The sequence below is a fragment of the Heterodontus francisci genome, chromosome 9 (genome assembly GCF_036365525.1).
Source record: "Heterodontus francisci isolate sHetFra1 chromosome 9, sHetFra1.hap1, whole genome shotgun sequence".
NCBI lineage: Eukaryota > Metazoa > Chordata > Chondrichthyes > Heterodontiformes > Heterodontidae > Heterodontus > Heterodontus francisci.
This window is the reverse complement of record NC_090379.1, coordinates 116848386-116875325: the sequence shown is the minus strand read 5'-3', so window position 1 is coordinate 116875325 and position 26940 is coordinate 116848386. Positions and strand designations below refer to the sequence as shown.

Here is a 26940-nt window from a genome sequence, read left to right as displayed (position 1 = left end):
GGGCAGGCTGGTTGGAGGTGAGCGGTCCTGTGATGAAGCCTCCAGGAATACATCCAAACAGAGTTGGCAACCCTAGCAAGCACACTTCAACACCATGTACCCTGATTGGTGGGTGTGGGAGCAGGACTCAGCTACTCAAACAAGGGAGTTCTTCAATGTCTGGGTGGGGTTGGAATAAAATAGTGAGCGTGGCATTTTGCTCCTAATTTGGGAGGCACTTCAAAGAAGAACCATTTTCCTTATACTGGAGCTTGCAGCCTTAGCTCTCACGCAACTCAAGAGTCCAAGTAACCCTCCCTTAAGTGATCCGTTGGGTTTTGACAACAACTGGCAGCTTTCATAGTCATTTTCCATAGCTAGAATGCAAATTACCAGCTTAATCAGGATATTAGTCCAATTCTGGCCTCATGCACATCTCCAATTTTCATTTCTTCCATATTGACAGCTGTACCTTCAGCTGCCTCAGCCCCAAAATTCCCTCCCTAAACCTCTCTATCCTCTTTAAAACCCTCCTCCTTGATCAAGCTTTTGGTCACCTCTCCAAGTAACTCCTTATGTGGCTCAGCATCACATTTTGTTTGGTAACACTCCAGTGAAGCACCTTAGGTCATTTTGCTACATACACTGAATAAATGCAAGTGGTTAATAAATTATATTTCACCATTGGTGGGATTTGAACGTACAACTAAGTAGATACTGCTAATCAAGTACCATAACCACGAGGCTATTATATCCACCAAGTGTAGCATAGCGTAGCACTATATCACTGGAGTGTCAACTCAAAATACGTAGACCATAGAGACCACAGAAAGATACAGCACTGAAACAGGCCCTTCGGCCCACTGAGTCTGTGCCTACCAACAACCACCCGTTTATACTAATCCTACATTAATCCCATATTCCCTACCACATCCCCACCATTCTCCTACCACCTACCTACTTACACTAGGGGCAATTTACAATGGCCAATTTACCTATCAACCTGGCACTTGAAATCATCCCAATCTTTTTTTGTCCCTGTGAACTTTCTCCATCTGTCTCTAATAAAGAAAGTCTTTGCTTTATTCCAAGGTGATGGATGAAACTCAGTGTCAGCCAACAGATCGACTGGGAAAAGAAATCCATCTATAAATCACCAGGGTGTGATTCACCTTCTTTCCCTCATCAACATTGTCATTTTGAAAACATTTGTTTTTTGAGCAGAAACACATGAAATAGATCAGACTGGGGTTTAATTAGTCAAGGTTCCTTTCCGGATTAACAATCGCTTCCAGAATCCCACATTTCTCTGGAATGTTGCCATCACCCCTGTTTTATTGGTCCTGGTTTTACATGTTGTACTGTTTAAAGCTAAAAAAAACATACACACAAACAATCTAATTACTCCTCTCAGAACAGGCGTACATTGGCAAAGGGTTTAGGATCAGCCAAGAGAAAACAATTTCACAATTAACTGAAATTACTGTTTAAGTTAAGAGGCAAGTTAGGTTTCTTACAGTTTTAAACAGGGATATACAAGCTCTCTGAGAGTAGCCAGTTAATTAGGTAGCTAGCTCAAACCGGTTTCTGAGCTCTACCAAGGCTGACACGTCATTGTTTTCAGAGAGTATAAATTCAGGGGACTCTCAGTGCTGCTTGTCGGCACTAAGTGCTGCTGGAGGGAACAGAGTGTGAGAAGAGAGTTTGATAAGTGAGGGATTTTGATAAGGAGGGGAATGATAAATTGATTGAGAAAATAAATTTAATTAGCATAATACAGATGGCAGGACTGATGATCTGTTGTGGCTGCAGTATGTGGGAGCGACAGCAATCCATAACAACCACATCTGTGGCAAGTGTCTGCGGCTTGAGGAGCTTCGGCTCAGAGTCATTGAGCTGGAGGTCGAGCTGCAGACACTGTGATGCATCAGGGAGGGGGAAAGTGACCTGGACACTTTGTTCCAGAAGGCAGTCACACCCCTTAGGATAGGGTGATCTGTTTGGGTCAGTGGTCAGGGACAGGAGGGTGTGACTGCGTGTCAGGCAGGTAAGGGGATCGAGAAGGTGGGAGTGGAGGAGCCTCAGCCTTTGCAATTGAGCAACAAGTTCGAGGCTCTTGCAACTTGTATGGACATGAGCGAGGGCTGTAGTGTGGATGAGCAGACTGACTATGGCACCATGGTACAGGAAGCCGTTCAAGTGGGGGGAGCAAAAAGGAAAGTAGTGGCAGTAGGAGACAGTATAGTGAGAGGGATTGGTACTGTTCTCTGCAGCAAAGAGCAAGAGTCTAGAAGGCTGTGTTGTCAGTCTGGTGCCAGGGTTCAGGGCATCTGCTCAGGGCTGGACAGGAACAGTGGGAGGGGGAAGATCCAGTCATCATGGTCCATATAGGTACCAACGACATTGGCAGGACAAGGAAAGAAGTTCTGCATAGTCAGTATGAGGAGCTAGGCACCAAATTAACAAAGTAGAACCTCAAAGGTAATAATCGCTGGATTATTACCTTAGCCACGTGCAAATTGGCATAGGACAAATATGATTGGAGAAATGAATGCGTGGCTCAAAGACTGGTGTGGTAGAAGTGGGTTCTGTTTCGTGGGGCACTGGCACCAGTACTGGAGAAAGTGGGGGCTGTACCATTGGGATGGTCTACACCTGAACCCTACTGGGACCAGTGTTCTAGCGAGCCGCATAACTAGGGAAGTAGAGAGGGTTTTAAACTAAAATGTGCAGGCAATTGATCAAATTTTGGAAGATGCGGTAAATCAAAGAGTAGAGACTGGGCAAGAAAGAAAGGTATTAATATGGGAAATGATAAACAGACTGTGACAGGAAGGGACAGAGAGTACAAATCTAAGAATAAATCAGCAGACAAGGCTAGAGGTTACAAAAATAATAAAAGGACAAAACTAAAGGCTCTGTATCTGAACGCATGGAGCATTCTAAACAAAACAGATGAACGGAGAGCACAAATAGAAATAAATAAGTACGATCTGATAGTCATTACAGAGACATGGCTGCAGGACGACATAGATTGGGACCTGAATATTGAAGGGTACATGACATTTAGAAAGGACAGGAAGCTAGGAGAAGGTGGAGGAGTAGCTCATTAATTAATGATGGTATTAGAGCAATAGAGAGGGATGACCTAAGTTCAGGAAACCAGGATGTAGAAGCGGTTTGAGTAGAGATGAGAAATGATAAACGCAAGAAGTCACTTGTGAGAGTGGTGTACAGGCCCTGTAACAGTAACCACATTATAGGACGGAGTATAAAGGAAGAAATAATGGGTGCTTGTCAGAAACATACGGCGATAATCATGGGGGATTTTAACCTACACATAGATTGGAAATATCAGATGGGCAAAGGTAGCCTAGAATGTTTTCAGGATAGTTTCTTAGAACAGCACATTCTGGAGCCAATCAGAGAACAGGCTATTACTAGACCTGGTATTGTGTAATGGGATAGGATTAATTAATGATCTCATAGTGAAGGCACCCCTAGGCAGTAGCGATTATGATATGATTGAATTTTACATTCAGTTTGAGGGGAGAGAAGAGTGCATCTAAGACTTAAATTTTAAACTTTATAAAGGCAATTATGAGGGCATGAAAGCAGAGCTAGCTAAAGTAAACTGGCAAATTAGGTTAAGGGATAGATCAATAGAGATGCAGTGGCAGACATTTAAGGGGACATTTCAGAATACACAGAATAGATACATTCCAATGAGAAAGAAAAATTCCGAGGCAAGGACCCACCATCCAAAGCATATAATTGCACAAAGATGGGAGGCAGGTCAGAAGATTGAACAGAATATAAAAAACAGCAAGAAACCACTAAAAGATAAATAAGGAGGGAAAAATTAGAGTACAAGAGAAATCTGGTGAGAAATATAAAGACAGATAGTAAGAGTTTCTATAAATATTTACAAAAGAAAAGAGTTAGCAAAGTGAGCATTCGTCCCATAGCAAGTGAGTCTGGGGAATTAATAAAGGAAAATAAGCAGATGAACAAATATTTTGCATCGGTCGTCACCATAGAGGATACAAGTAACATCCCAGAAATAGCTTTAAATCAGGAAAGGGAAGGGAGGGAGGAACTCAAGAAAATTACAATCACCAGGGAAGTGGTACTGAACAAATTGTTGGAGCTGCGGGCTGACAAGTCCCCAGGTCCTGTTGGACTTCATCCTAGGGCCATAAAAGAAGTGGCTAGTGAGATAGTTGATGCGTTGGTTTTGATTTCCAAAATTCCCTAGATTTGGGGAAGGTTTCATTAGATTGGAAAATAGCCAATGTAACTCCCTTATTCAAAAAGGGAGGGAGACAGAAAGCAGGAAACTACAGGCCAGTTAGCTTAACATCTGTCTTAGGGAAAATGTTAGAAGCTATTATTAAAGACGTTATAGCAGGGCATTTAGAAAAATTCAAGGTAATCAGGCAGAGTCAACATGGCTTTGTGAAAGGGGAATCATGTTTAACCAATTTATTGGAGTTCTTTGAAGATGTAACGTGCTGTGGATATACTGTAGTTAGATTTCCAGAAGACATTTCATAAGGTGCCGCATCAAAGATTATTGTGGACCATACAAGCTCGTGGTGTAGGGGGTAACATTTTAGCCTGGATAGAAGATTGGCTAGCTAACAGGAAACAGAGTAGACATAAATGGGTCAGTTTCTGGTTGGCAAGATGTAACGAATGTTGTGCCACAGGGATCAGTGCTGGGGCCTCAACATTTTACAATTTATATAAATGACTTAGATGAAGGGACCGAAGGTATGGTTGCTAAATTTGCTGATGCCACAGATAGGTAGGAAAGTAAGTTGTGACGAGGACACAAGGGGGCTACAAAGGGATATAGATAGGTTAAGTGAGTGGGCAAAGATCTGGCAAATGGAGTATAATGGAAAATGTGAAATTGTCCATTTTGGCAGGAAGAATAAAAAAGAAGCATATTATCTAAATGGTGAGAGATTGCAGAGCTCTGAGATGCAGAGGGATCTGGGTGTCCTAGTGCATGAACCACAAAAGGTTAGTATGCAGGTACAGTAAGTAATTAGTAAAGCTAATAAAATGTTATAATTTATTGCGAGGGGAATTGACTACAAAAGTAGGGAGGTTATGCTTCAGCTAGACAGGGCATTGGTGAGACCACATCTGGAGTACAATATTAGTCTCCTTATTTAAGGAAGGATGTAAATGCATTGGAAGCAGTTCAGAGAAGGTTTATTGAACTAATACCTGGAATGGGCGGGATGTCTTATGAGGAAAGGTTGGACAGGTTAGGCTTGTATCCAGTGGAGTTTAGAAGAATAAGAGGCGACTTGATTGAAACATATAAGATCCTGAGGGGTCTTGACAGGGTGGATGTGGAAAGTAAGTTTCCTCTTGTGCGAGAATCTAGAACTAGGAGTCACTGTTTAAAAATAAGACAGAGATGAGGAGACATTTTTTGAGGGTTGAGTCGGTGGAACTCTTCAAAAGGCGGTCTTTGAAGGGTCTTTGAGTATTTTTAAGGCAGAGGTAGACAGATTCTTGATAAGCAAGGGGGTGAATGGTTATCGGGGGTAGGTGGGAATGTGGAGTTGAGGTTACAACCAGATCAACCATGATCTTATTGAATGGTGGAGCAGGCTCGAGGGGCAAAGTGGCCCACTCCTGCTCCTAAAATCCGTATGTTTGTATGTAACAAGCAGCTGTGCTTTAAAAATCTATTCCTCCTCCCCATCTCTCCTGAAGGCATTGAGCCATGCTGGGGTACTGGTCCACACATGCTGACAGTTTTCTGGTACCTTGTCAAAGGGTCTCGGTAGAGTATTATACCGTTGTCAGCGGCTGTCCCTTGATTCGAGGATGACGTCTACTCAAGGTCGCGAGTTCCTGCTATGGGTCTTCAGGTGCCTGGACAAGCCGATTCTCAACCCACAGACCTTTGGGCGCATGAGAGGCATCACGGTCAAGCCAAACCCTGTCCCTCATGAAGCATGTGCATTGGATAGGGATGATACGGGGAAACTACCTCCCAAGGTATTAGCCGTGGTTCTGTGGGTAGCACTCTCATCTCTGGGTCAGAAAATGGTGGATTCATGTCCCACTCCATCGAATAAAGCACAAAATCCAGGCTTGACAATCCAGTGCAGTACTGAGGGAGTGCTGCACTGTCGGGAGTATCGTCTTTTGGCTGCAACATGAGACCAGGGCCCCATCTGCCCTCTGAGGTGGATGTAAAGGATCTGATGGCACTATTTCGAACTGTGTCGTGGCCAATATTTATCCCTCAACCAACATCATTAAAAACAGATTATCTAGTCATTATCACATTGCTGTTTGTGGGAGTTTGCTGTGTGCAATTGGCTGCTGTGTTTCCTACATTACGACAGTGACTACACCTCAAATGTACTTCATTGTTGTAAAGTGCTTTGGGATAGCCTGAGGTTGAGAAAGGTGCGATAGAAATACCAGTTAGATCGTCTCATCTTAGATAGGTGAAGCTAACGTTGTACTAAAGTGTTTTGTAGTTCCATTGGAGAATTGTGGACCAATTCTGTTTTTCCCTTGTACTGTTCTGGCTTGCGTTAGGTAAAGTTTGAAGCTCTTGAAATTAAAATTTAATTTCGCAGTTATAATTAGTGTAAGACTGAACTAAGTCCATTGCCGTAATACTGATTATATGAAACAGCACTGTGTCTAAGTGAGGGGTTATATGGACAGTGCTGTTTAAATGCAGAAGGATAGGTCAGATTTGTTTGAAATAACTGGAGGAAGCATGCTTTGCAATCTTGTTTGGAGCGTCAGGAATTGATTATCAAAAGGATCAAGGGATGCAGCAGGCAGATGAAAGAGAATAACATAGCAGTGGGTATGGAGTCATTTTCAAACAGACAAATCAATGCTCTCACTGTAAGCTGAGTTCAAAAACAACATCACATGGTGCAGTATGCATCTGGACCTATATTTCTTTTACCACAGGGAAGAAGTAACCCTTTAGCTTAGCATCTTACCTCTGGGTAAGAAGGTTCAAACCCCACTCCAGATAGTCCTCTGTCCGGGCCAAAAGGTGCAGGGTTCAAACCCCACTCCAGATAATCCTGTCTCTGTGTATGAGGAAGGATTAAATAGACTGGGCCTGTATTCTCTAGAGTTTAGAAGAATGAGGTGATCTCATTGAAGCATACAAAATTCTTACAGGGCTTGACAGGGTAGAGGCAGGAAGGATGTTTCCCCTGGCTGGGGAGTCCAGAATCAGGGGACATAGTCTCAGAATAAGAGGTAGGCCCCCCAGGAGTTCCAAAGCACTTTACAGTCATTGAAATATTTTGGCATTGTGATTGTTGTAATGGAGGAAATGCAACAACCAATTTTGCACAGCAAGCTCCCACAAACAGCAACATGATAATGACCTGATAATCTGTTTTTGTGTTGTTGGTTGAAGAATATTGTCCAGGACACAAAAAAAAATACCGTGGAATCTTTTACATCCACCTGAGAGGACAGGCAATGTTCCAGAAAGCCAGGTGGTGAAGGATGGAACTGGAGCCGATCTTTACATACTTTCATAAGTATTTATTTACACAGCTACACATTACAAGCACGTACCTCCTAAACCAACAACTACAGTTTCAGCCTGTGTCTATTTATAGGGGCCCAAGTGAATCCCCAGTTAATGTCGACCACCAGCATACAAGTAATATACAAATAACAGTTGGGGCCATGGTTTAGCATCTCATCCGAAAGATGGCACTTCCGACAGTGCAGCACTCCCTCAATGCTGCTCTGGGAGTGCCAGCCTGGATTATATGTTCAAGTCTCTGGTGTGGGGCTTGAACCCAAGACTTATCCTAACCTCGAGCCATCAATGCCAACTGCAGCCTCCCGCCCTTCATCTATCTGAGATCAATTTATTGGGGAATGAGTTGGGGCAATTTTAGCCAGTTCCTCCAGTGCCGCATTGCATTACAATTTAGAGTTTTGTATAAAATTCGAATCATGTGCCTTTGGTGTGCAAAGCATCAGGACAATGTCTCTCAGATCATAATTTCATGCAATACATAAATCTTAATTCACAAAAGAAAATCTCAAGTCAGCTCTGTCCTGATATTTTGAGGGGATTGGAGGATAATGCTTTATCATTCCTACTCTGCGTCTTGTCATTGTGACTTGTTTATCCAGCTGCCTTGTTAATGTGACAGAATTTACTCAGAATGAAACTGGGGCCACTCAAGGAACATGCATTTGTTAAGGTTTATGAGGAACAGTCTCAGTTCCACCCCTCCCCCAACCTCAAGGCTCAAAATGCAATATTAATAATACATCTTTACAGAAGTCTTTGCTTCTGGGATAGTTTTCACAAAGGAACATGTAAACTTTCCCTTTTGGAACAAGGGGCAAAGTGCTCCTTCCTGAAACGTCCTCACAACAAGCTTCTGCCAGTCAGGCAGCAAACGGACAGGAGGTCACCAAAGGTCATCTTCCTTCATAGCTGGGAATATTGAACAGAGTCTCCTTGTGAAGAAGCAGCGGCAGCAAGGGAACATCCTGTCAGTACAAAGATCCAAAAGGAACGCTGTTGGTAGGAATGCTGTCAGTCTACCTCCTTATGAACAACAACTTATATTTATCTCTTTGGCCTCCTTGTCTCGAGAGACAATGGGTAAGCGCCTGGAGGTGGTCAGTGGTTTGTGGAGCAGCGCCTGGAGTAGTTATAAAGGCCAATTATAAAGTGACAGACTCTTCCACAGGTGCTGCAGATGAAATTGGTTGTCGGGGCTGTTACACAGTTGGTCCTCTCCTTGCGCTTCTGTCTTTTTTCCTGCCAACTGCTAAGTCTCTTCGACTCGCCACTCTTTAGCCCCGCCTTTATGGCTGTCCGCCAGCTCTGGCGATCGCTGGCAACTGACTCCCACGACTTGTGATCAATGTCACAGGACTTCATGTCGCGTTTGCAGACGTCTTTAAAGTGGAGACATGGACGGCCGGTGGGTCTGATATTTATATACAGCCTTTAATGTGTTAAAACATCTCAAGGCACGTCACAGGAACATTATCAAACAACATATGACACTGAGCCACAAAAGGAGATATAAGGTCAGATGACTTAAAGCTTGGTCAAAGAGGTAGCTTTTAAGGAGTATCTTAAAGGAGGAAAGCGAGGTAGAGAGGCAGAGGGGTGTAGGGAGGCTATTCCAGAGCTTGGGGCCTAGGCAACTGAAGGTGCAGCCGCCAGTGGTGGAGCGATTAAAATCAGGGCTGCTTAACAGGCCAGAATTAGAGGAGTGCAGATATTTTGGAGGGTTGTGGATCTGGAGGAAATTACAGAGACAGGGAGGGGCGAAGCCATGGAGGGATTTGAAAACAAAGAATAAAAGAACAAAGAACAAAGAACAGTGCAGCACAGGAACAGGCCATTCGGCCCTCCAAGCCTGCGCTGATCTTGATGCCTGCCTAAACTAAAACCTTCTGCACTTCCAGGGTCCGTATCCCTCTATTCCCATCCTATTCATGTATTTGTCAAGATGCCTCTTAAACGTTGCTATCGTACCCGCTTCCACCACCTCCCCTGGCAGCAAGTTCCAGGCACTCACCACCCTCTGTGTAAAAAACTTGCCTCTCACATCACCTCTAATCTTTGCCCCTCGCACCTTAAACCTATGTCCCCTAGTAACTGACTCTTCCACCCTGGGAAAAAGCTTCTGACTATCCACTCTGTCCATGCCGCTCATAACTTTGTAAACCTCTATCATGTCGCCCCTCCACCTCCGTTGTTCCAGTGAAAACAATCCGAGTTTTTCCAACCTCTCCTCATAGCTAATGCCCTCCAGACCAGGCAACATCCTGGTAAACCTCCTCTGTACCCTCTCCAAAGCCTCCACGTCCTTCTGGTAGTGTTGCGACCAGAATTGCACGCAATATTCTAAGTGTGGCCTAACTAAGGTTCTGTACAGCTGCAACATGGCTTGCCAAGTTTTATACTCTATGCCCCGACTGATGCCGTATGCCTTCTTGACTACCTTATCCACCTGCGTTGCCACTTTCAGTGACCTGTGGACCTGTACGCCCAGATCTCTCTGCCTGTCAATACTCCTAAGGGTTCTGCCATTTACTGTATACCTCCCACCTGCATTAGACCTTCCAAAATGCATTACCTCACATTTGTCCGGATTAAACTCCGCCCAAGTCTCCAACCGATCTATATCCTGCTGTATCCTCTGACAATCCTCATCATTATCTGCAACTCCACCAACCTTTGTGTCGTCCGCAAACTTAGTAATCAAACCAGCTACATTTTCCTCCAAATCATTTATATATACTACAAACAGCAAAGGTCCCAGCACTGATCCCTGAGGAACACCACTAGTCACATCCCTCCATTCAGAAAAGCACCCTTCCACTGTTACCCTCTGTCTTCTATGACCGAGCCAGTTCTGTATCCATTTTGCCAGCTCACCACTGATCCCGTGTGACTTCACCTTTTGTACCAGTCTGCCATGAGAGACCTTGTCAAAGGCTTTACTAAAGTCCATATAGACAACATCCACTGCCCTTCCTTCATCAATCATCTTCGTCACTTCCTCAAAAATCTGAATCAAATTAGTAAGACACGACCTCCCCTTCACAAAACCATGCTGAGAACCATGATGAGAATTTTAAAATCCTGGGATTGCTTAATGGGGGACCAATGCCGGTCAGTGAGCACAGTGGGTGATGGGTTAATGGGACTTGGTGCAAGTTAGGTTACGGGAAAGAGATCTCAAGTTGACAGAGGGTAGAAAATCAAAGGCTGGCCAGGAGTGTGTTGTAATAGTCAAGAGGTAACAAAGGCACAAATGAGGATTTCAGCAGCACTTGAGCTGAGACAGGGATGATGTCGGGCAATGTTATGGAGGTGGAAATAGGTGGTGGCGCGAATATGTAGTCAGAAGCTCATCTCAAGGACAAATATGACACCAAGGTACAAACAGTCTGGTTCAGCCTCATACTGCTGCCAAGGAAAGGGATAGAGTTGGTAGCTGGGGAACGGAATTTGTGCTGGGGACCCAAGACAATGGCTTCAGTCTTCCTAATGTTTAGTTGGAGGAAATTTCTGCTTATCTAGTGCTGGAAGTCGGACAAACAGTCTGACAATTTAGAGACTTGGAAGGGATCAAGAGAGGTGGTGGCGAGGTGGAGATGGGTGTCGTCAGGGGACGAGAAAATTAACACTCTGCTTTTGGATGATGTCATCAAGGGGCAGCATGTTGATGTGAAATAGGAGAGGGGCCAAGGATAGATCTTGATGTCATGGTGTGGGAGCAGGAAGAGAAGCCATTGCAGGTGATACTTGGGCTACGGATCAGATAGATAAGAATGGAACCAGGTGAAAGCAGTCCCACCCAGCTGGATGACAGTGGAGAGGCTTTGGAGGAGGATGGTGTGGTCAACTGTGTCAAAGGCTGCAGACAGGTCGAGAAGGACGAGGAGGGAAGGTTTACCTTTGTCACTGTCACATAGGATGTCACTTGTGACTTTGATTGAGCTGTTTTGGTACTGTGGCGGGGCGGAAAGCTGATTGGAAGGAGTCAAACATGGAGTTCTTGGAAAGATGGGAACGGATGTTGGAGGCGACATTGTCAAGGGCTTTGGAGATGGGGCAGTAAGGACAGAGGAGTCAAAGGTTGTTGTATGTTCAATGAGCATTGGATTTTCACGACTGTAACTGGAAGCGTCTTGAGGATTGAACACACCACCCGTGCCATCTCTTTGCCCTCACGCACTGTTACTTATTCACCACGACAGGAATATTAAAGCAAAGTATTGCACACTGAGCATTTTTATGTTCATTTTCTTGAACCTCCACACATTGCAACTGAATCTGGGCACACGCACACACCGTGCTATGTAACACAAAGCAGTGATGGAATTACATAGAATACACAGCACTGAAACTGGCCATTCTGCCCAACTGGTCTAAATGCTCTGCATGAGCCTCCTCCCACCTGACTTCCTCTAACCCCAGCAACATATCCTTCTATTCCTTTCTCCCTCGTGCGTTTATCAAGCTTCCCCTTAATGCATCTATACTATTCGCCTCAACTACTCCTTGTGATAGCGAGATCGACATTCCCTGGGTAAAGAAGTTTCCCTACTGCATTTATTAGTGACTATCTTATATCTATGGCCCCTAATTCTGGTCTCCCCCACAAGTGGAAACATTTTCTCATTCAAACCTTTTCATAACTTTTAAAGACCTCTTATCTGGTCACCCTTCTCTTTTCCAAAGAGCTCCAGCCTGTTCCAAATGTTGATGGAATGGGTGGCAGCTGCAAGGATTCAGGGAGAGACCGTCTGCATCCTGAGCAGTACCATCAGGCTCTGGATATAAGGCCTGCACCTCCCACGGGGTGTTCCTGGCACAATTGCCAACTGTGATAGACTGTGTCGCAAACGCGACATGAAATCGTGTGACATTGATCACAAGTCGTGGGAGTCAGTTGCCAGCATTCGCCAGAGCTGGCGGGCAGCCATAAAGACAGGGCTAAATTGTGGCGAGTCGAAGAGACTTAGTAGTTGGCAGGAAAAAAGACAGAGGCACAAGGGGAGAGCCAACTGTGCAACAGCCCCGACAAACAAATTTCTCTGCAGCACCTGTGGAAGAGCCTGTCACTCCAGAATTGGCCTTTATAGCCACTCCAGGCGCTGCTTCACAAACCACTGACCACCTCCAGGCGCATATCCATTGTCTCTCGAGATAAGGAGGCCCAAAAGAAAGAAAAAAAAGAAAAAAGATAGACTAAATTCAGATGGTTTGTATTATTGAGCAAATAGTCTAGGCTGAGACTCCAGTGCAGTACTGCATTGTGTAGGATGCTGTCTTTCAGATGCGACATTAAATCAAGGCCCCATCTGCCCTTGCAGGCAGATGTAAACGATGGCATGGCACTATTCGAGGAACAGCATCAGAGTTTTCCCCATTGGCCTTGCTGTGACATCCAAACGACAGCGCCTCTGACAGTGCAGCACTCCCTCAGTACAGCACTGGGAGTATCAGCCTGGATTATGTACCCAAGTCTCTCGAGTGGGACTTAAAGCCCCAACTGACTCAGAGGCGAGAGTGCTGCCCATCTATCCACAGCTGGCACCTAACTCCCAGGGTTTAAATGGTTAAACTGTAAGGATGACACATTCTGATATCATAGTGGAACAGCATTGTTCCCAAGGGGCCTGTTTTCATTCTGACACCACCATCAATTTGTGAAAGAAGTACAGACTTTTTTCCATTAAAATCACAGACTTTGCTACAAATCCTGCAACAATAATTAGTGTTTAGGATCTTCTGCAGATCAGTTTGTTTCAGGACGATTTTTAAACGTTAATGTTCCTTCGTCAGACCCTCTTGTTTTAACTTAAACTTGGCTGCAGGCCTGTGAGTTGGCATCCAGTAGTGTACTCGGGCTGGCTTGGATTCAGCAATACTAAGCTACCTGGAATGGTCTTGGATTCAGTCCCAAATTGCAATAGAACTGCTCTGTACACCAGGGTCTGTTCCAGATGGTGGGAGCCAGGAGTCGGAGCAAAGAAAGAAAGACAGACTTGCATTTCTATAGCACCTTCCACAACCTCAGGACGACCCAAAGCACTTTACAGTTAGTGAAGTTCTTCTGAAGTGTCGTCACTGTTGTAATGTGGAAATGCAGCAATCAATTGTGCATCGCAAATTCTCACAAACAGCAATATGATAATGACCAGATTTTCTTTTGAGTGATGTTGGTTAAGGACTATAGATTAACATTTATAAAGCACCTTCAATGTAGTAACACATCACAGGAGCATAACGAGACAAAAAAAAACTGACACCAAGCCAAAAGTAAGCTGACCAAAAGCGTGGTCAAAGAGCTAGGTTTTTAAGGAACATTTTAACAGGGGAAGAGAGCGGTGGAGAGGTTCAGGGAGGGAATTCCAGAGCTTAGGGCCTTGACAACTGAAGGCACGGCCACCAATGGCGGGTGAAGGAAACTGGGAAGTGAAGAGGCCAGAATTAAATGAGTACAGAGATCTCGGAGGGTTGTGGGGCTGGAGGAGATTACAGACATAGGGAGGGAGCGAGGCCCTGGAGAGACTGGAACCCGCAGGGAAGAATTTTTAAATCAAGGCGTGGCAGACTGGAAGCCAATGCAGGTCAGCGAGCACAGTGGGTGATGGGGGGAACGGGACTTGGTGCGGGTAGGGATACGAGCAGCAGAGTTTATGAAGAGTGCAAGATGGGAGGCTGGCAGGAGTGTGCGAAATAGTCGTGTCGGTAGGTGGACAACCGCATGAATCTTTCCAGCACATAGCTTGAGAAGTAGGTCACCGCTAGTCACATGGCCCAGTAACACATTCATTCCATGCCTAAGGTGTAGAAATGTCAGATCATGGGAGCTGCAGGACTGTCCACGGCAAGTGTTGTATTGCAGTGAGCATAAAGTAGCCCAAATCGCAACAGTGTTTACAGCAGAATCCTGCAGCTGAGCAATACATCAAACATTATGTTGGCCTGGCTGTAGGCTCAAGTTTAACAAGACATATCCTTGGCTCGATGTATATTTATTCTTGTCCGTGCAGCCATTACAACATGCCGGAAAATTCAATGCCACCCTTGGCACTCACTCACAACTTTCTTTATGGGTTAGTCCTGCTGCTCTGCACTTTCAGTCGCTTCATCACTGACGCATGGGATCATTTTCCAAAGTTAGACTCCCGGCTGAGGGCATGAACCAGAAACCCCAGGTACACACTACCCATCATTTCTCGACCGTTTAAAGCAACAGTTGGAAAATCAAGCCCATCCTCCAGTTTCTGATGTACACGCACTTTAAAAAGATCAAAATAAAAATATGACTTACAGAAATGGTGACTATGAAGCCGACTGGATTGTCGTAAAAATTCAACTGGTTCACTCATGTCCTTCAGGGAAGTGAATCTGCCATCCTTGCTCGTTTTGGGCCTACACACGACTCCAGCCCTACACCAAGGTGGTTGACTCTTAACTGCCCAGAGCCACTCAGTTATATCAAAACTGTAGCGGTTCAAGAAGGCAGCTCACCACCTCCTTCTCAAGGGTGATTAGGGCCGGGCAATAAATGCTGGTCTTGCCAGTGACACCCACATCCCAAGAATGAATTTAAAAAAGGACACAGATTTATGATAAATGGCAGAAGAGCGAGGAGATGATTTTTTTTTTAAACAGCGAGCTATGACCTGGAGCGTAGCCTGAAAGACTTTCAAAATACCCCAATAGCTCCATTTTTGACTTCTGAAGCACCTTGGGACATATTCTCGATATTACAGGCGCTACGCAAATGCAGGCTGCTGTTATTTGTCTCTTGATCCTGCTGTTCAGAAGTCTGCTGCCTCCCTTCCCCACAAATCCACACTTCCCTGGGTGCCCCCCCCTCCCCCCGACACTCAGCTCAGCTCACATCTGCTGCCTCGAATCTGCCGCCTGATCTCTGGTCCTACCCTCGCCCGATGACACCGAGCTTTCTCCACAGTCTCCAAACACCAGAGGCAACCTCTACCAGCCACACTGACAAAGTCCCAAATGCAATGTTCTTCCTAGCTGCACACACAATTGTTCCATTGCTGATTCCCCTCCCACCTCACCATAAACAACTTAGGTTTATATATAGGGGAAAAAAGTCCCAAAGCGCTTCACAATGGGATAGGAAGAGGCCATTCAGGCCCTTCAGCCTGTCCTGCTATTCAATTAGATCACAGCTGATCTCTATCATAGCTCTATGTACCCAGTTTGGTTCCGTAACACTTAATACCCATGCGCTTAACACTAATCTACTGAGTTTTGAAAATGTTAGTTGAGCCTCAGCATCTACCAGCTTTTGGGGGAGAGAATTCCAGGTTTTCATTACTGGGGGATAAGCAGGCCAGCGAGTTAGGAGTTGGTACCAGGAGCATTGCACTTCTGCACTGTAAAAGCGACTATGAAAAGCAGTCAGAGGCAAATTACTATTGGAAGCTGTTCCTCGAAACAGAATTGAAAGCTCGCTCAAAATACTCATTTGGAGAATGAATCTAATTGCCTGCTTGCTTGGAGATCTAATGGCAGAAGAATATGATTCAATTGCCATTGTTTAATCTGTGTGCAACCACATCAACAAGACAGGAAGCCAACATCATACAGTCCATGGGGAACCTGAGCACTGAGGGAGTGCTGCACTGTCGGAGGTGCCGTCTTTCGGGTGAGAAGTTAAACTGACGACCCTGTCTGCCTTCTCAGGTAGACACCAAAGATCCCATGGCATTATTTCAAAGAAGATGCCGAGGACGTCAAGACAGTGGAGAAGGATGGAGAGGAGAGTTACCAGAATAGTACCAGGGTTGAGCGACTTCAGTTGTGTGGAGAGACTACAGTGGCTGGGATTCTCCTTGGAGCAGAGAAGGCTAATATCTTTGAAAAGGAGAAAGTTACAGGGCTATGGAGAAAGAGAAGGGGAGTGAAGCTAACTGGATCGCTCTTTCAAAGAGCCGGCACAGGCACAATGGGCTGAATGGCCTCCTCCTGTGCTATATGTACATATGATACATACAGTACCGCATGGTTCCGTGATAACAGCAGGTAGGTTCTCCCTGGCCAATATTCATCCCTCAACCAACATCACTAAAACATCTGGTCATTATCACATTGCTGTTTGTGGGAGCTTGCTGTGTACAAGTTGACTGCTGTATTCCTACATTACAACAGGAACTACATACACTTCAACAGCACTTCATTGGCTGTAAAGCTTCTTGGGACCTCCTGAGGTTGTGTAAGTTGCTATAGAAATGCAAGTTCTTTCTCTATTTTCTGGAAGCCACTTTGATTCAGATTGGATTGCGGCGCTCATTCACACTGCTGGGTCCGGCAGCAGACACAGGTCCTGCTGGAATATGGGAGCGAGAGTATGCAGTGTTAAACGTCAGGAGGCAGTGATATAGTGTCAATGTCACTGGACTAGTAATCCAAAGCCCAGGATATTGCTCTGGGGGCAAGGGTTCGAATCCCACCACGGCAGATGGTGAAATTTGAATTCAGTTAATAAATCTGGAACTAAGAGTTAGTCTAATGGTTACCATGAAACCTTTGTCGATTGTTGTAAATACCCATCTGGTTCACTAATGTCTTTTAGGGAAGGAAATCTGCTGTCCTTACCTGGTCTGGCCTACAGATCCACAGCACAGTGGTTGACTCTTAAATGCCCTCTGAAATGGTCTAGCAAGTTCAAGGGCAATTAGGGATGGGCAATAAAGGCTGGCTTAGCCAGTGACGCCCACATCCCACAAACAAGTAATAAAAAAATGGGCTCCCAGAATCCGGAACAAAACAGGGTCAAACGAAAAACCTTTAAGAACTTAAAAGCAGATCGAATTAGTGGCCATGTTGATAAAGTGACCTCAGTTACTGAAAGCAGGAGGTTGAAGATTCATTGAAAAGGCATCTATCTACCAGAGGCAAGGGAGCTCCGATGGGTTCTGATCCTTATCACTGCTGTTCAAGTCATAAAACAGAGGAAGGTAGAATGATAAATATTACAACTTCAGCTATGATGCTTTCCATTGTTGAATATTCTGCTAACACTATCTGGGCTATTTAATAGGAGTTGGTGATGCAGATGGTGGTTATAGGGTTAGACTACTAATAGAGGATCATGAGTTCAAATCATACCTAGACAAGTCATGAAACTGAATTATGGGATGGCACCAGAGGATGATTAACAGCTGTCAGATTATCTTAAAAACCCACTGATTCGCTAAGGGGACCTGCCACCCTTCCTGGTTTGATCTACCTGTGACTCCAGTCCCAATCTACATAGCTGACTCTCCAGGTCCACTTGGGATAGGCAATGGTGGCAACCATATCCAGGAATAAGCAAAACTTGGACCAGTGGGATGACTGCCAACTGATGAACTGCAAGAGGCAGCACACAGAGAGGAGGGTGAAAAGGAGAGGAAATCTATGGCATCGATCGATCTCCTGTTCAGTCCCTAGAGCTCAGAATACTGTTGGCTAATTATTTGTTATGAGACTGCTTAGAGCACTGGTGCAGTCTTATACTTAGTTAGGAATACAGGAATTCAAGAGTTCCACACTCATCCAACACCAGCCTCTTGCACATCCCTGATTTCCTTCACTCCACCATTTACTCGAGAATTCCCACCCTAAACCTCAACACCTCTCCACCGCTCTCTCCTCCTTTGACCAAGCTTTTAGTCACCTGTTCTAATCACAGAATCATGGAAAAGTACAGCATGAAAGAAGGCCATTCGGCCCATCGGTTCTGTGCTGGCTCTTTTGAAGAGCAATGTCGTTTGTCTCCGTATTCTGGCAATTCTTTTTCTCTCCTTCAAATATTTATCCATCTCCCTTATGAAGGCTATTATTGAATCTGTATCCACCACCCTATCAGTAATAATGTCTCCTTCTTAGGGTCAATGTCAATTTCAGCCTGATTACACTCCTGTGAAGCACCTTGGGACGTTTAACTATTTTAAGGGTGCTATATGAATGCCAGTCTGTTATTGTAAGATAGAAAATGTACGAATTAATTGATGGAAAGCATCCATAAAAGGTAGTTTTTCACTTGTAACAATTGGGGTAAGAATTGCTGTGTTTTCTACTCATAGGTACATTGTTAACATGGCCCGTTTTGATACATTTATAACCTTGCAACATATAGTGAAAACAGAGTGGGCCAGATCTTGCTGAAGCAAGGCATTTCAGGGCCTCCGTCATTAGTTAGACTTCTTCCTGCATTAATTGTATAATCAATTGGATTCAGGTAGTGGGCATTAACTGGGGACATGCCTGTGCTCATATATATAGGAGCAGTCTGAGTCTGTGGCAATTAGATTAGAGGTGCACAATATGTGAAGTGTCTCTAAATGAAAGCTTGCAGGTGCATAAAATAAAGACTTGGCTCTAGTCCAGAAGCCTGCAAGCTTTTATAGCTGAAGAGCCTTTCTTTAAAAGAAAACCTGCCTAAAATAAAAACTATTGGGAGCCGCAAGACAAAAAAATCAGCATTTTTAAACCAAACGCTTGGCAAATTGACAAGTCTCCCTGGAAAATGCATAATTTTCATACGCAAATTCAATACATATGTTTTATTTATTATATATCAATAGAATAAAAATCAAAATTAAAATCGACCTAACTCTGAATGATGGCCTTTTTTGACATTTTTTGTTTCCTTTTTTGATCTTTTCTTCATATCTCCAGTATATACATGTTCAAGTGTTTAGAGCAGCCTTTTGTCCCTCAGTTCTTTTAAAAGGTACCTGGACATGCACCCGAAGTGCTGTAACCGGCAAGGCTATGGACCGGGTGCTGGAAGGTGGGAATAGATTGGGCAGCTAGTTTTTTTTCGGCCAGCACAGACACGATGGGCTTAATGGCCTCCTTCTGTGGCGTAATTTTTCGATGGTTCGATCCCCACATGGCTTTTACTTCTCGCGACTTAATTTTTTTTTTGGCTTTTTTTCATGTTAATGCGATCCAACTGGAAAAGGTTGGGAGCTGCAAATGAGATGTTATAGAGCTGCAAGCAGCTCTGAAGGTAGAGGTTGCTGGCCCCTGCTCCAGTCCTGCTGTCCATTGCTTGGCCATCTGACTTCTAACGTCCTGCACCCTTCAACTCAAAAAAACGTTTTGCTCCCGAAGTTGCTGAAAAGTGAGAACTGATCTCGTCGCAGCGAGGGAAACTCGGCATCTGGTTCCTGAGTGAACAGGGCAAGCAACTGTGTATCTCCCTAACCAATCAGATTTGGAGGATTGGGAAATTAACGGCATAAGAACTGAGAAGGAGGGTGAATTAGAGTGGGTGAATTCAATGTTAAGTCAGGAACAGAAAGATAAATAAAGAGAGGGGCAGAAAGATTGGATTAAGGGAGAGAGAAAAAGGGAAAGAAAAAAGTCAATTTAAAAATGACATTTAAAAAATTTCCAACAAGTAAAAGCTGAAGGAATGACACTCCACACTTTTAATAGTTAATTTTCAGTGCCAGAGAGGTAGTAATTACCATTTATCACATCGTCAAAAGGGTACTTAGACTATCAATTACTAGCCATAAGTATCTGCCGCGCAAATACAGCAACTTCGTACCATTCAATGCACTTCAATGGTAAGCCAGACAGAAACATGCTGTTACAGAGCAGAGGAGGCCATTCGGCCCATCGTGTCCGCACCGGCTCTCTAAAAGAGCAACTCATGATGCCAACGGCAGAGCAGCACAACGTGACAGCAACTTTTGTATCTCCATGTTTAACCGCTCACCTGTTCCATGCCTGAAATTACTGTGCCATTTGCACATAAATAACAAACGAGTGATATTTACAATATTTAATTTGTCGGTAAATTCAGGCCCAATATAACTAAAGGGGCAATGTTTCCACGTTCACCACCACCTTCTCAAGGGCAATTAGGGATGAGCAATAAATGTTGGCCTAGCCAGCGACGCCCACATCCCACAAATAATTTTTTTAAATCATTATGGCGAGAGTGAAAAGCCACAGATCCCTTTCATTACCACAATGGACCAGCGACAAGACAACAGGTTACGCACAATTCGCAAAATCATAGCTTTAAAACATATGAGGAAATGTTTGCCAATTTTTTTTTCACTCTCTCTCGATGAAGACACAAAGCTGAGTGACAAATTCTTTTGTCTGAAACCAGATTGATGCAAGCGATTAAATTTGCATCCAGTTATTTACAAGATAACCCTGACTAAAAGATGTTTGGGGCAAGGTGCTATTCTCAATTGTCGTTGTGAGCTGCAGGGGTCGAGTTTCATGGTGTCTTGGAGGCTCCATTAATGTAAGTGGATTTCAGGATGACGTCGCCGTTTTCTGCTCGGATCCGCTGTCCGTGCGCAGATTGATGAGCATCTGCGACCAGTTCGAACTGGCCTCGGGAGCCAAAGTTAACCACGGCAAGAGCGAGGCCATGTTCTTTGGGAACTGGGCTGACCGATCCTTTGTCCCCTTCACCGTCAGGTCAGACTACCTGAAGGTGCTGGGGATATGGTTCGGAAGGGCCGGGGCATGCACCAAAACATGGGAGGAGCGAGTAGCCAAGGTACGACAAAAGTTGGGCATGTGGGGGCAGCGATCTCTCTCCATTGTGGGTAAGAACCTGGTCATCAGGTGCGAGGCGCTCACGTTGTTGCTCTACGTGGCGCAGGTCTGGCCCATACCCCACTCCTGCGCTGTGGCTGTCACCCGAGCCATTTTCCGCTTCATCTGGGGATTTAAAATGGACCGGGTCCGGAGGGACACGATGTTCAAATCTCTGGACAAGGGCGGGAAAAATGTACCCAACGTGGCCCTCATCCTGATGACCACCTTCGTGTGCGGCTGCATCAAGCTGTGTGTAGAGCTCCAGTACGTAAACTCCAAGTGTCACTACGTGCTGAGGTTCTATCTGTCCCCGGTATTGCGAAGGATGGGCCTGGTCACATTGCCGCGGAACGCTCCATGCAGTTGGACCGTGCCGTACCACCTATCCTTCGTGGAGCAGTTTCTGCGGGAAAACACCTTTGACCACCGGTCCATCAGGCAGTGGTCTGCACGGAATGTCCTCAAGGCCCTACGGGAAAAGGAGACGGTGGATCCTGTCGGATGGTTCCCCGAGCAGACCGTCAAAGTCATTTGGTGGAATGTCTCATCACCAGAACTTTCAAACAAGCACCAAGACGTAGCTTGGCTGGTGGTGAGAAGAGCCCTCCCCGTCAGATCCTTCATGCACACCCGAAGTCTCGCCCCCTCCGCACAGTGCCCCCGCATTGGCTGTGGTGGGGAAGAGACGGTTGCCCACCTCCTCCTGGAATGTGTCTTTGCAAAGCAGGTGTGGAAAGAGATGCAGTGGTTTTTGTCGAGGTTCATCCCAAGCAGCTCTGTAAGACAGGAGTCTGTGCTCTACGGGCTGTTCCCAGGGACGCACACCGAGATAAACATCAACTGCTGCTGGAGGACTATCAATTCGGTGAAAGACGCCCTTTGGTCTGCCCAAAACCTGCTGGTCTTCCAGCGCAAAGAGTTGTCCACCACCGAATGTTGCAGACTGGCACATTCCAAGGTCCAGGACTACGTGCTGAGGGATGCGCTAAAGCTTGGGGCAGCCGCAGCAAAGGCTCAATGGGGAAAGACCACAGTGTAAGGTCCCCCCCACCAAGCTGAACTGAGGGGCTGGATCCATGGGAAACCCCTCGAACTGTATCGTTAATATTTTCATTTGCTATAAATGTAAAACTGTAATTGGCACGACAATTGTGAAACGGAAGGGTTGTGAAGAAACTCATGACAGTATTGAAGGAAACTGATCTCCCTTGCAATGTTTGTATTTTTTGGTGCTGTTTGGAAACTGTTTGGCAATGTAATTTTTACAGATTTTTATGAATAAAGTATATTTTGGAAATAAAAAAAATGTAAGTGGATTTCAGCTCCCTCAGTCATTATTGTCCAGATTTGCTTTTTCACTGACAATGAAATGCTGCAGAAACATTCTCTCAGGATGACCGACTTCTAACCTTAATCTTACACAAAAATCACACACTATAACATCTGGTCGCACTTTAAATATTCCACTCCCCCGACACATATACATACCAAAAAAACGATTTGGATTTCTCAGCTTTTGTTTAATCCTAATGTTCCACTTCAAATATATAACACAACGCACACACACCTTACAACTCTCCGAAATCTCAGCACTCCTCCACCTCTGGCCTCTTGCACATCTTCCACTCCCTTCCACTCATCATCGGTGGGCCGTGCCTTCAACCATCCAGGCCCTAAACTCTGGAATTCACTCCCTAAATCTCTCCACCTCGCTACCTCGTTCTCCTCCTTTAAGATGCTCTTTAAAACCTACCTCAGCTGGCCCCATGTCTTCTTCTGTGGCAATTTTCTGTTTGATTACACTCCTGTGAAGCGCTTTACATACGAATTAGGAGTAGAAGTCGGCCATTCGGCCCCTCCAGCCTGCTCTGGGACATTTTACTACATGAGAGGTGCTGTATAAATGCAACTTGGTGAAGGAACACAGAGCCGTGAGCTGTCAGCCAAACCCTTATGGTCAATGACAATACACACCAAACTCACTACATTTTTTCTCTCTCTTCCCTTATTCATTTAAAAAAAAAACCTTTCTTCTCATAAGACAAATGATTGAGTAAAAAAAAATACAGAAGCAGCTAAATAAAGGGTGCGAACAATACACCATCCCCATTCACTATTTTCACATTGATAGCTTGGGAATTCATCAGTCGCTCCTTCCTTGCTGAGGCTGGCTCAGCAGGTTCGATTCCCAGTCACGTCCAAACTCAAAACCGCCACAGAGCACAAGAGGTGTTCTGTGAGCACCGTGTAAATAAAAAGTCTGCTTGTGACCTGGACTCAGCACAACAACGACGATTTATATATATATATATATACATATATACATACACACATTTTAAAATGCAAAAATCACACATTTACCTGATATTACATTAAAAGGGGCATTTTAATAACATTTAGTTATTTTTAAAATCTGGTGGAATATGTGGACACAGCAATTGCATGTGGCACTCTTTACATTACCAAAAGATTTCTTCGATTCTAACGTGCGTGTATAGATACATATTTCTTTTCCCCTCCGGCTGCTGAGCAGTGCTCTCTCAGACAGTCAGCAGCACCACTGAAGTCACCCTGTGCATTGGAGATATCTCCAGGCTGCACACTGATTCCCCCTCTCACCCCTTCAGCCGGGTGGTTCCACATCTTCACGGATCCTTTGGGGAAGATAGAGAGAGAGAGAAGCAGATGTATACATATATATATAGAGAGAGAGAGATACAGCGATAGAGAGAAAGATCAGAGATATAGACAGATAATTGATGGATATATATAGACAATAGCGAGATAGGTAGAAAATAGTGATAGGTAATAGAGGAATACAATAAAGAGATAAAAGAATGAATTCCTTGGGTCAGACAGCCATTGTCTGCCTGCTCTTGCCTCACCATCTCACTCACATACTGTCTCCTGTTATTTGTGGAGCACTCACCTCTTGCAGGCTGCTCCTGCCCTCTCTCAGGGCTCCAAGTTCAGCTTGTGATTCAGGCCTGGCAGCTCGGTGTCCCCTGCTGCTGCTGTGTTGGGGATGTGGCTTGTTGTCCTGCCACAAGTAGTAGAACATGCCCAGGATCCAGGCGACAGTCAGCAAAGCGGCAGCATTCACCCTCATCCTCCGCATCCTCGCTGCTGGCTGCTTGGACAGGGTGGAGAGGGGAGGGGAGGGGAGGGGGTGCCCAGCTGTCTTTAGTGGGGGGGGGGGGATTGTTGCTAGGCAGTTCCCAGCCTCTGTCCCTGCCCACCACCACCCCCCCAGCCTCCTGCTTCCTCCGATCTCCCCCCAACTCCCCTTCAATCCACCAACAGCCCTGCCGCAGACACACAGACCAGCCTGTAATCGCTGGGTCCTAAAGCACGCCGGATCTTACCGTCCTCCTGCTCAATCCCTCCTCCTCCCCCTCCCACCCACCCCAACCTCCCCCTCCAACTCCCGCTCTCTCCCTCCTCCTCCCACACACCCCAGTCCCCTCCTCCCTCACCCCCTTCGTCCTCCCGCTCTTCCGAGCCCATTCCTCCCGCTCAATCTGTTTCTCCTTGCCTGTCACTTCATAGGCAGCCTCCCCAGAGTAACTCAACAGACAGCAGTCCTCTTGCTTGGAATACTCTCCCTCTCCCCACCTCAGCCCCCATCTCCCTCTCCCCATCATCCCCCTCTCTCCTACCCAGCCCCTATCCCCCTCTCCCCAGCCCCCATCCCCCTCTCCTGCAGTCCCCATTCCCCTCGCCTCCCCAGCTCCAATCTCCCTCTCCCCTCCTCAGCTCCCAACCCTCCTCTTTCCCTCTCTCTCCATTCCCAGCCCATCCCTCTCTCCACCTACACAGCACACCCCAACCCAACCCTCTCCCCATTCCCCTGTACCCCTTCAACATTCCCCATTCCCCTGTACCCCTTCCCCATTCCCCACTCCCCTGTACCCCTTCTCCATTCCCCACTCCCCTGTACCCCTTCCCCATTCCCCACTCCCCTGTACCTCTTATCCATTCCCCACTCCCCTGTACCCCTTCCCCATTCCCCACTCCCCTGTACCTCTTCTCCATTCCCCACTCCCCTGTACCCCTTCCACATTCCACACTCCCCTGTACCCCTTCCCCATTCCCCACTCCTCTGTACCTCTTCTCCATTCCCCACGCGCCTGTACCCCTTCCCCGTCCCCACTCCACTGTACCTCTTCTCCATTCCCCACTCCCCTGTACCTCTTCTCCATTCCCCACTCCCCTGTACCCCTTCCCCATTCCCCACTATCCTGTACCCCTTCCCCATTCCCCACTCCCCTGTACGCCTTCCCCATTCCATACTCCCCAGTACCTCTTCCCCATTCCACACTCCCCTGTATCCCTTCCCCATTCCCCACTCCCCTGTACCCCTTCCCCATTCCATACTCCCCTCTACCTCTTCCCCATTCCCCACTCCCCTGTACCCCCTCCCCATTCCTCACTCTCCTGTACCCCTTCCCCATTCCATACTCCCCTGTACCCCTTCCCCACTCCCCTGTACCCCTTCCCCATTCCATACTCCCATGTACCCCTTCCCCATTCCCCACTCTCCTGTACCCCTTCCCCATTCCCCACTCTCCTGTACCTCTTCTCCATTCCCCACTCCCCTGTACCCCTTCCCCATTCCACACTCCCCTGTACCCCTTCCCCATTCCCCACTCCCCTGTACCTCTTCTCCATTCCCCATGCCTCTGTACCCCTTCCCCGTCCCCACTCCCCTGTACCTCTTCTCCATTCCCCACTCCCCTGTACCCCTTCTCCATTCCCCACTCCCCTGTACCTCTTCCCCATTCACCACTATCCTGTACCCATTCCCCACTCCCCTGTACCCCTTCCCCATTCCATACTCCCCTGTACCCCTTCCCCATTCCCCACTCCCCTGTACCCCTTCCCCATTCCATACTCCCCTGTACCCCTTCCCCATTCCATACTCCCCTCTACCTCTTCCCCATTCCACACTCCCCTGTACCCCTTCCCCATTCCCCACTCATCTGTACCCCTTCCCCATTCCCCACTCTCCTGTACCCCTTCCCCATTCCCCACTCTCCTGTACCCCTTCCCCATTCCATACTCCCCTGTACCCCTTCCCCATTCCCCACTCCCCTGTACCCCTTCCCCATTCCATACTCCCCTGTACCCCTTCCCCATTCCCCACTCTCCTGTACCCCTTCCCCATTCCCCACTCCCCTGTACCCCTTCCCCATTCTCCACTCCCCTGTACCTCTTCTCCATTCCCCACTCCCCTGTACCCCTTCCCCATTCCCCACTCTCCTGTACCCCTTCCCCATTCCCCACTCCCCTGTACCCCTTCCCCATTCCATACTCCACTGTACCCCTTCCCCATTCCCCACTCCCCTGTACCGCTTCTCCATTCCCCACGCCCCTGTACCCCTTCCCCATTCCACACTCCCTGGTACCCCTTCCCCATTCCATACTCCCCTGTACCCCTTCCCCATTCCCCACTCCCCTGTACCCCTTCTCCATTCCCCACTCCCCTGTACCCCTTCTCCATTCCCCACTCCCACGTACCCCTTCCCCATTCCCCACTCCCCTGTACCCCTTCCGCATTCCACACTCCCCTGTACCCCTTCCCTATTCCCCACTCTCCTGTACCCCTTCCCCATTCCCCACTCCCCTGTACCCCTTCCCCATTCCCCACTCTCCTATACCCCTTCCCCATTCCCCACTCCCCTGTACCCCTTCCCCATTCCCCACTCTCCTGTACCCCTTCCCCATTCCACACTCCCCTGTACCCCTTCCCCATTCCCCACTCTCCTGTACCCCTTCCCCATTCCACACTCCCTGGTACCCCTTCCCCATTCCACACTCCCCTCTACCCCTTC

General features: G+C 46.5%; 1 protein-coding gene across 1 annotated transcript in view; it reads right to left on the bottom strand.

Annotated features, from left to right (window-relative positions):
• Nucleotides 1-24420, bottom strand: part of galnt16 (UDP-N-acetyl-alpha-D-galactosamine:polypeptide N-acetylgalactosaminyltransferase 16) — a 163216-nt gene extending 138796 nt beyond the window's left edge. The window contains exon 1 of the mRNA XM_068039764.1: nucleotides 24036-24420. Within this exon, the coding sequence (XP_067895865.1) occupies nucleotides 24036-24224 (189 nt within the window). The 5' untranslated portion in view covers nucleotides 24225-24420. The remainder of the gene's footprint in view (nucleotides 1-24035) is intronic.
• Nucleotides 24421-26940: the final 2520 nt, after the last annotated feature.